The sequence below is a fragment of the Gracilinanus agilis genome, chromosome 1, assembly GCF_016433145.1.
Source record: "Gracilinanus agilis isolate LMUSP501 chromosome 1, AgileGrace, whole genome shotgun sequence".
NCBI classification, from domain to species: Eukaryota; Metazoa; Chordata; class Mammalia; order Didelphimorphia; family Didelphidae; genus Gracilinanus; species Gracilinanus agilis.
The window spans coordinates 363,999,497-364,010,733 of record NC_058130.1 but is presented as its reverse complement, the minus strand read 5'-3'; the positions used below and the strand labels follow the sequence as shown (position 1 = coordinate 364,010,733).

General features: G+C 33.3%; 1 protein-coding gene across 1 annotated transcript in view; it reads left to right on the top strand.

The window, feature by feature from the left end:
• Positions 1–11,237, top strand: part of MTREX (Mtr4 exosome RNA helicase) — an 83,300-nt gene that overhangs the window by 17,837 nt on the left and 54,226 nt on the right. The window contains exons 9-13 of the mRNA XM_044663927.1: positions 2,955–3,053; positions 3,780–3,882; positions 4,053–4,184; positions 6,774–6,853; positions 7,236–7,346. Coding sequence (XP_044519862.1) covers positions 2,955–3,053; positions 3,780–3,882; positions 4,053–4,184; positions 6,774–6,853; positions 7,236–7,346 — 525 coding nt within the window. The remainder of the gene's footprint in view (positions 1–2,954; positions 3,054–3,779; positions 3,883–4,052; positions 4,185–6,773; positions 6,854–7,235; positions 7,347–11,237) is intronic.

The following is an 11,237-nucleotide window of genomic DNA, read 5'->3' as shown; positions in this document are numbered from 1 at the left end:
TATATATATATATATATATATATTTTTTTTTTTTTTTTTTTTTTTTGGCGATTCCAGAAAATATTAAACACCCTAAGGATAGCAAAAAATATTCGCTTTTTAGAAACTAAAATCAATTAAGCCTTAAGCCTTAATGCTAAAATTAAGTTCTAAAATTAAGTTTTTTCTACAATATTTATTATTTTTCCTATTTTAGCTTAAGGTAAATGTTTGTTTAAATATAGCTATATATCTATACATACATACACCTGGGCAGATATATACACATATCTATATGCATATCTATATATGTTTATACACACATTCTATATCTATACATATTTATACATATCTAGATAGAAACAGGTATCAACATGCACATATATAGGTTTTTTCAACTTCACCAACATTTCCTTTCCTCTTGCAGAGAGCCATTCCTTGAATATAGCAAAGAATAAAAGACATTTCACAAGTTTGACAAAACTACTCATTGAAAGAATTTTATCTGATATCACTTTCTCTGTTCCATACCTATAATCTCCTCTTCTCTGCAGAGGCAAGAGAAAAGATTCTTCTTAAATTTCTTCTTTAGGGCCAGTTTCTGTCATTAGTATTTCACAACATTTCTTTTCCCATTTTTATTTGTTATTATGTATATTGTGTTACTGGTTTTACTTATTGACATTACATTAGTTCATATAAGTCTTCTTTATTACATTCGCCATACTCATCTTTTTTCATTGCACATTAGTATTCACTTACATTCATACATTATTTCTTGTTTAACCATTCCTCAATTGATGAGCATTCACTTTCTAGGAGATGATGGATGTGAAGTAAAATAGTTGATTTTTTTGTAATTCTTTTGAGATAAGTTTGTTCCTAACCTTTGACCACTTAGCTCTAAAACTGGAAGGGACACCTCAAAGGCCCTAGAAACTGAAGCCCAAGAAAATGACTTGCCTGAGGTCACACATCAGAAGAGAGATTTGAACTGTGACTCTTTACATTGTGCCATATCGGATCCTTACCAAAGATACTTGATTCAAAGATTTGCATTTAGTTCAATTTTACTTAGTACAATTATCCTTGATCTTTGAGACAACTCTACACTGGAATTTCTCTAATGGAGTTATTCCAATAGGGAGGTGACATTCACATATAGTTCAATTTTAGAGAAACAGCATAATCATGTTTAAAAAAATAAATTTAGAAAAGGCCTTTGACAAAGTACAATGATCACTCTAAAAATCCTACAAGGCAATATAGACTTTATATATTAAAATAATTTTTTATTGATATGGGAGGAAGGTTATATCACCTGTATTCCTATGTCCTCTATATCTGTCCCTCACCTGCTCCCAAGGGCTATCTCTGCCCATGGCACCTCACTCTACAAAGTAATGGGGAGTGACAACTTCCCATATTTTTCCTTTGTAGCCAAGTTTGGTCATTATAATTGCATGGCATTCAGTTTTTATTGTTTTGTTGCTGGTTTTTCCATTTATATATTTATACTCTCTGGTTTTCTACCCCAACAACATCTCCAACCCCTTCTCTTTATTTAAAACTTCATTTTAAAAAAGGCTCTTGGTGGCTCAATGGATTGAGAGCCAGGCCTAAAGATGGGAGGTTCTAAGTTCAAATCTGGCCTCACACACTTTCTAGCTGTGTGATCCTGGTCAAGTCACTTAAACCTCTACACCCCCACCCCACTCCCATTGCCTAGCCCTTACTGGTCTTCTTCTTTAGAACTAATACACAGTATTGATTCTAAGACAAGGGGTTTTTGTAAGCGTTTTTTTTTTTTTTTTTAAGCCTCTTTTAATTCAGACCCTCATCACATCTCATCTAGTTTATTGCAATAGCCTTCTAACCAGCTTCCTATCTCATCTCACCTTAGTCCAGTTTATCCTCCACACAAGTGGCAAAGTGATTTTCCTTAAAGCCACATCTGGTCATGTCACCTCCCTATTGGAATAACTCCATTAGAGAAATTCCAGTGGAGAGTTGTCTCAAAGATCAAGGATAAACTCTGTTTAGCTTTAAAGTTCCCAACCTGTTTTTCTAGCCTCGTGGTTGTATGTTTTTGCATTGTGTATCTCCACTAAACTGGCTTTCTCTCTTTTCCATGTTTTGTCTCTGTTTTTGAAAAACAATCTTTTGCATTAGAAATTTGAGTTTACATACACTTCTTAAATTCAAAGAAATACTGCTCTGGGAGCTTTCAGAGAATTCTCTCATTCTTTCTCTTCAGGTTATAGTGATTAAACAGTTGCCAGAGGATCACCAAACAGCCTTGTCCTTGTAGAATGGCAATTCTTATTTTGTGGCAGTTGGAAATACCTACTGCTTGGGTGAACCTTGGAGAGTTGCAGAGGTGAAATCCTGTAATTCTGGTAGTCTGGGTCATTTGACCAGAAGAAACATGATGTGACCTTTTATTTCAGGTGTTACATTAGAAATTTGTTAAGCCAATAGTGGATAGTTATGGCTTAAGAGTTTTCCTTTTTCTTTTTTTTTTTTTTAGTGTGTTCTTTAAGTGTTTCTTCTTTAAAATTATGAATATTTTAAAATATGTTTCTCCTATGGATTCAATGTTTGGAACATATTTCTACAGCTTAATATTATTAAGTAGGATTTATATAGTGTTTTAAGGTTTACAAAGTACTTGCAAATATTTCTTTATTCTCACAACCACCCAGAAAGGTAGGTGATATTAATGTCCCCTTTTTACAGATGAGGAAACTGAGGCAGACAGAGGTTATGACTTGCCCTGGGTCAATAAGCTAGTAAGTATCTCAGGCCAAATTTCAACTCTAAAAAGGATCTTTCTTTCTCTGAGTCCAGCATTTTGTCCACTTTGTCCTCTATCTGTCTCTGTACTTTAAAAACTCAACAGAAATTTAGCTAGAAAATAATGTGTATGCTAAAGTAAGAAACTATTTTCATTTTTTCTTAAAATTATTTTACAGCCTTGCCATGTAATTTACACAGATTATCGACCAACTCCATTGCAACATTATATCTTTCCAGCAGGGGGAGATGGCCTTCATCTTGTTGTTGATGAAAATGTAAGAGATTTTTGTGTTTTGTTTTTTTCTTCAATCATAGCTCTCTAGTAGAAAGAACAGTTGGAGTATAATTGCAGATATAAACTTGATTTATCACTTATTTATTTGGGCATATGATTTGTGATTTTGATGTTGCAGGAGTATTCACTTAAAAATGAATAATATAGAAATAAATTTTGCATGACAATATATGTATAAGCCAGATCAAATTTCTTGTCAACTCTGGGAGGGGAAAGAGAGGCAGCATGAATCGTGCAGTTTTGGAAAACTTATGTGGAAATTGGTTATTAAAATAAAATAAAAGTAAAGTTTTTTAGTCATTAACTCTAGTGTTTTAGCCATAAATGATAGGTGCAGACTAGTTGCTTTATGTAGGTTTTTATTTTATTAAAATAATTAATGTTATATATTAATAACATTATTAATAATTAACAACATATAATTAATTGTTATGTATGATTGGTACAGCATATACTTATAATAATTAATTCTAATTTATACTAATAACATTATTATTAAAATTAATATATTACATATTAAAATAACTTTGTATAGGTTTTAGTATCATATGAGAATCTTTCATAAATGAATTCTTTTAGTCAACTTTGGTCTAATTTTTTTATGCTAAGAAATTTGTTACTTGAGAAAAATTTTATGATGTGAAAAATGTTTGAATTGTATGAACAGTTTTGATGGAATTGTTTAAAAGAATAACTTTGGTTCCAGGGTGACTTCAGAGAAGATAATTTTAATACTGCAATGCAAGTACTTAGGGATGCAGGAGATTTGGCAAAAGGAGATCAGAAGGGAAGGAAAGGAGGAACAAAAGGTAATCTGTAATTTTGTTTTGAGATTAGTTTATATCAGTCATTTCAAATTATTTGAAATTAAAGTTAGATTTTTTGTTTATTTGTTTTTTAGAAAATTCCAGATTTCTTGTTTTAAATTAATGATTTATATAACAAGGTTAATTTTTAAGCCAACCCTTTATCTTTGCAGGACCATCAAATGTGTTCAAAATTGTGAAGATGATTATGGAAAGAAATTTTCAGCCTGTAATTATTTTCAGTTTCAGTAAGAAAGACTGTGAAGCCTATGCCCTCCAGATGACCAAATTAGATTTCAACACAGGTACTGGTATATTTTACTATATTTTTTATGTTAAATTTATTCAGTCACTTATTAATTTTGTAAGTCTTTTATGTAGTGCGTTTAAAAACTAGACATTTCTCACTTTGCATTATTTTTTCTTGGTACAGTCGTCACATTTATCATATTTTCTCATTGGAAAAATGTTATTGTTGAGTGTTACATTCTTGACCCTCAACTCAGAATTCAGTAAATCAGACACACTAATAGCACTGTACCATGGAACCAAAGGTATAAATATAAACCTTGCCAATAATTTAATATCATAAAATACCCAGGTACTAGAATTGGCATATATTGATTTCTACCTAAGGCCTCATACTTTAAGGATATACAATATGTAAAAATAGATCTCTTCTAACCTAAAAGTAATATCTCAATTACTGTGATTAAGCCTATTTTGTTTGTTCATCTTTCTAAAATATGCTAGGGCTTTTAGAGGGGTATCAACAAAGAACTCAAATTCAATTTACATGTTAAAATTTGAGATTTTAATTAAGTCATTTTCTAAAAGATTAATTTTTACATTCTGATGATTGCATTTCAGGTGTATTAATATGAAAAATGATAAAGGCTGGTATAAATATATAAATTAGTAATTTAATTAAAGCCATACTGATAGATAATTAGACCACGCGCTTGTAAGCATTCAAAACTGCCGCCCTCGCCATTACTGTCTCCTGTTTCCTGTCTCGAGTCTGCTGGCCAAGAGAGCGCTCCCTCCTAACCCAGGAGATTATAAACTCTTCCCTGCGTCAAGACGTAGGGCTCCCCACACCCAAAAACCCAGAAACGGAAACCAGTTGGACCATGTTGGATCACGGGAAATGTAGTTTGATACATTTTCCATGTCCATAGAAATATATACACTTTTAGATGGCATTTCCCAAATTTCACTTTTACAGGTGATGTAACACAAGTTGAGGCAAACAAAAAAAAGTCCCTTCTTTACCCTGTGGTCATAGCTCAAGTTTTAGGGTATAGCACACAGAATATAAAGCAGTTCCAAATTGATCTCCATTTTCATAAAATATCTTGGTTATAAACAAGTTGTGAGAGATTCGTGATTGATAAGAGGGAAAGCGCTAAGTAAGTAAGAATACAAATATAGGCAAGTGAAGGAAATAGAACCTAGGGGAGATACATAAGTAAGTTTGTAATTAGAGGGTAGGATATTAAATTAGTCTCCATAATTCTTGAAAAAGGAATACCCTCTGGAATCAGGTGGACCTGTGTTCAAATGTGGCCTCAGGTACTTCCTAGCTGTGTGGCCCTGGGCAAGTCGCTAAACCCCAGTTGCCTGTCCCTAACCTTCCCAGGAGCTAAAATTTAATATTGATTCTAGCATGGAAGGTAAGGGTTTAAAAAAAACAACAATATTCTTATCTGAACACCCCCCCCCCCCCAAAAAAAAAAAAAAAGGCAAAAGATTTCTTTGGATATAATCAGTTACTGTGAGTTATCTTCCCTCTGCAAGTGATATAATACTTGCTGTGTGATCTTGGGCAAAACATTTTAACTTTTCTTTTTAGGTCTTCAATAGATGTGATTGACTGAAATTTATTTTACATTTCAGTAGAATGCATAATATCACTTTTTCATCATGTCCAGTTCTATGTTGAGAGTCAGCATGGTAGAATTAATTAAAAACATGAATTTAGAGCCTGAGCACTTGCCTTGCACTTTTCCCAAGAATACTTATATTAGAATACTAGTTATATGGCCTTGGACAAGTCACTTCTTTTGGCTTTAGTTTTATTGTTTGTAAAATATGATAGTTAGACTAAATGGACCCTATGGGCCATTCAAGCTCTACATATGTCATCAATGATTTTTAAAAGAATAGCAGATTTTCAGGAACAAGTGGAATTGAGGAAGTTACCGCTTAGCCCTAACAATTATATATTCATTTTATGGCATTGACAATTATTTTAGAAATCCAAAATGCTGTACTCTTAGGTATTGTGGCCTCGTGGAAAGAGCACTAAAAATCTTGACTGTGTTGTTTACGTAATATTGCAGTTGAATGATATTAGTCCAGACTTTTTTAAGTGTCAGTTTCCTCATTTATAAAATGAGAAGATTAATCTACTTCCCATTCTTGATGTTATATACTAGTTAACTTGGCACACCTAATTTTATTTGCATTTTAAAGCCTATGAATAAAAAAATTTTGAATCAGCCAGCTAAAATTGATATTGTATTATGTGTTTTCTTGTATTATGTCTTTCTTTCCTGAGTGGGCCATTCATGAAATTATTTCAGTTCAACAATAATCCAGTGCTGCATATTTTTATAACAGCAGTAATAACCTGTTGTAGCATATAAATAATTGTTTGACAGTTATAATAGCAATTATCTTGGAAGCATTTTGCCTCCCCATGTTTTCTATTTATTAAACAAGTTTAGATTTGTATAATCAGTTTTTCTCTTTAAGTTATTCTCTTACAAAAATTAATCTGGTAATTTTAAATAATCTTACAAATCATATTATTTGGATGACATCCAGTACATTTTAGGTGATTGGTTTCTTGATAATAGCTTAGACTTGAACTTTTTTTTCTCTTTTAGCTGAAGAAAAAAAGATGGTTGAAGAAGTATTTAATAATGCAATTGACTGCTTATCTGATGAAGATAAAAAGCTTCCTCAGGTGAGTACTGAGCAGATAACCCAGATATCCTTATAAATAGTCCTCTGTTTTTATTTTAAGTTGTTAAAATATTGTTTCTAAAACACTGCTACAGATATGACTATGTATAAAGGAATGATTTGCTTTCAGCAACACCTAAGATTTTTAATTTCCCTTCCTTTGCATCAGCCTGTTTTAAGCTAATATTTCTCCAAAAGCTGTTGTGTAAAGGAACCAAATATTTTTAGATATGAAAAGATTGTCATCTTAATTCCCAGTATATGAATAAAATAGCTTGTTGTCCACATGTCCATAAAAAAAAACCAGTTAAAATAGAACCTAAACATTGGAAGTAAAGCGCAAGAAAATTTTTGTCATTTAAAGTTTTATCATTTATTTATAGGTTGAGCATGTGCTTCCTCTTTTGAAGAGAGGAATTGGTATTCATCATGGTGGCTTGCTTCCTATTTTGAAAGAAACCATTGAAATTCTGTTTTCAGAAGGATTGATAAAGGTATGGTTATAATTGTTTAATTGCAATTTTAAAAAATCAAGCCTATTGAAATTTTTGGAAATTTACAAAAAAGGTTATCTCCAGTTATTTTTTTTCAAGTAGCCTTTACTTTTTTTCTGTGTATAACTTTTTATTCCTTTATAGTCAGCCTTATAATTGAATATTTTGGAAGGCTTTCTACTCTTTATATAAGGATTGTTTTTATCTTTTTTGCTTATATCTAGCATTACTCATTATATAGCAATTTTGGTGAAGACAATACTTTACTAGCTGATAAAATGCTGATCCTGCAGAAGAATTAATATTTCAGATTAAAGAGAGAGGTCTCTTGAGCTCACTACAGATAAGATGAGGAGTAGAATTACTGGGTAGATTCAGAAGAGAGATCCTTTAGACGAAGGTGAAGAGTATCTGATAGAAAGAAAAAGAAAAAGTTTAATACCTGTGCCCAGTGAGAAATACTAGAATATGGCATATGACAACCAAAATAATAGTCATAACCTTTTAGTTTTGTTGGTTTTGAATCATAGAGCTAATGAGGACCCTAGAGTCCACTGAACGTTCCCTCTCCCTTTATTTTATACCTGAAGAAACAAAGGTCTGGAGAAGATAAATGACTTCCTAGGATCACACAACTTATATCAAAATCATCATATGTTTTGAAATTGAGTTTGAATTTGACTAATGAAATAACAAGTTGAAGTGCAGAAGCAGAACTATAGAAATTTTTAAAAACTAAATTTTTTCTAACAAAAATCTGTTCTCTCTTTTTCCTCTTCTCCCTTTCCCCTACCCAGCTAACACCTAATTTAGAGTGAAAGAAAAAAAAAAAACCTTTAACAGACATTTATTCTTAATAGAACAAAATTCCACATTAGTCATGTCTAAGAGACAGAGAGTCTGTCTATCTCTCTCTCTGAAATTATCCTAAATTAATGTGAAACATGCCTCTTGAGAATCCAGATATCTTCTATACTGATTGCTCTTCCTTTGGGAAAGATGGCAAGTGCTACATTAGAGTCTCTGTGGTCTCTGATGTGACACATTTTAGGCAACTTAATTGCCCTCTAACCTAAGTGCATCCTCATTCAAGCCTGTCATTTTCCTGCTGACAAGTGCCATCATTTACACTGACCCTTGCTATGCTTTTAGCATTTGTCATGCTGTCAGGATGTTGTAGTTGCAATGGAGATTCTTAAAATTTTATGTGGTAAGGCTTTTGCTAACAGACTTTTATCAAAGATCTCCTCTGCCATTAAACTACCCTAAAGCCCCTAGGGGGTGTTTATTGTTCTGCTTATACCAATGGAACTGACCTTGTCTTTCATGGGAATGCCCAGGCAGATGCCACTCAAAAAGAAAAAGTTAGCTGCTTTAGACAGTCCTCCTTGCTTCCTTTCTCTTAAGGACTCCATCATCTACTGACCACATTCTTCTTTGATGGCTTGAATTACCAAGCAGTGGCATCCTGTTCCCTTCAGTGATGCTGAGCTTGAAAAGTAGAAATAGCAATATAAGGCTAACAGATCTCTGTTGTCTGGGTTACTAAGGAATGTAAGCCAGTTCTTTTCCAGAGTTTCTATCACCAGGCATGCTTTTTTCTTCATGAGGGGGCCATTATAGTATTCAAGGGAGAATAGATCCAGTAGGGCAAGGATGGGTTGTTCCAGATATCACTCCAGTAATAGCTCACATAGCAGCCACTTGTCCAACTTGCCAAGCTTTCAATTAACATGCATTTCTAGCCACAGCTTTTGGTGACTATTTATAGCTCACACCCCTTTTGAACACTTAACAGATTGGTTTTGTTAGTATACTGAAAACTGGTCATTCTAAACCACTGTCTTGTCATTGTCAACCAACTTATTTTTTGTGTTGAGACATCCCCTAATTCTAAAGCCACAGCTGCTTTTGTTACCAAAATTCTCATTGTGCCCAAGTATATATAGCCCACCTGTCTATAGAGACTGTTAGAGGGTCTCATTTCACTGATCTCTCACTTGTTTTCTACTCTTGGCATCATTCCTAAATTCCACATCCAGGCCATCCTCAAAGTTTTGGCCAAGCTGGACATAAGAATAAGAAACTTGAGACTATTTATGCTATGAAATTTATTTGAAATGTCCAGATGTTCTCCCTTGTACTTTGTTCTATCTGTATAGCAGATCAAGGTGGGAATTACATATTTCTCCTTATGAAATCTTTTTGGTCACGCCACCTTTTCCTCTAACATATACATCATTGTTCTGTGGAGATGCTTCTCTTGCCTCCTATATATACACAAGTATGCAAAATAGATTGAAACAGCTTCATGACACAGGTAGCAGTAGAAACTGGACCTTTAGACTTCTCACTGCATGATTTCTGTCCTGGTGACATCTATATCAAGAACTTTCAGTGAATTAGTGGGACCAGCCTGCTTTCTGATTCTGACCCAAAAGAAGACAAAAACTGTCTTCACTTTGCCCATTGTCCTTTCTGGCTAGATTTGTGTCGTTCCTTCTTTCTCGTTTTGCTTGAGAGAGCATCATTTGGTTATTCTTCTGGAGCATCATTCCAACATTAATGATTCTGCTTTAACATTGGAACTATCAGTTCTAGAACCAGTGGAACTCTTCCCCCCACTACTTGGTTTTTGTGTGGTTTGTGGTGGGTTTGCTTACAGTTAAATTATATATAGCAGCTGTGGGTATTTCTTTAAAACCAAGGCAAGGAAAGAGTACGGTCCCAGGTACAGAAAGAATGACCATACAATCACCTTGCCTTTCTACCTAAATTTTCCAGCCTGTCCTCAGGAAGTGTTGACTTACAGGATGTAGCCAAACCTAATCAATGAAATAATCAGTATTTTAAAAGGTTGTGTCCTTTTCCTCCTTGTTGTCATCCTTGCATCTCAGTAGCTGACTATCCCCTCTGGTATTTTGCATTGCCCATAGAGGTCTTCTCTCCAAGTGTCCTTAGACCTTAACAATGCATAAAAGAAGGTCTTTTAAGGATCAAAGGGGGAAATTGTGAAAATAATTTTGATACCCTTACTCATTTTAATCCTCATTTAATTGTGATTTAATAAGTATTAGTGATTAGTGAGTTCAATAGAATTGAAATTGTTTGATTTAGTTAATGTAAGAATAAGAGTTATGTGGGTTATAATTAACTATGTATTGATGATAGTGCTACTTCTATTTGATAGGATGAATTTATATTTTATTAGTTAGTCCTCATATAAAGACATATTAACTTGTGTTAAAGTTTGCTCTATTAGCACTATTTTACCCTCTCCGTTACCCCAACCCTTGTGAGAGCACCTATGCTTCAAAAACTACAACTTCTTTGTTCCTTTTCCATAATGTTTTGAATAGCTTGTGGAAAGCCCCAGAATAGTGGTTGATGGACATCTCCTTTACCTAATGGTAGAGTTCCCTTGCTTATGAAGCTGACCTATCAAGGCTTAGATAATATCTCTAATTTAGTGACCTCCCAAGGCCCATAAAAGCATGTGATTGTGAACAGAGGAAGCCTTGACTGAGGAATATCTTAGATCCAATTATTTGGGGACAACCACTGGTCTCCCTAAGAAATTGATTATGTTTGTAGCTCAACCTCAGTTTCCTTTTGTTTCGGATTAAATTTTGGCAGCCCATAATATATACCTATTTTTAAATTTGAGCTTAGTTGTTTTGAATATAGTTTTAAAATAACATATAATGTGAATTCTGCTTATTGATAATCACTTCAGGCAATAATAACTTATTGAATGATTTAAATAAGAGCACATATATTTAGATAATATTTTTTAATTAAATTTAAAAATATCAACCTATGTTGTCTGATGAACACTAAAAGACATGATGTCATGCTTAGTTAAAATATACATGAAATTATAGCTCAAGA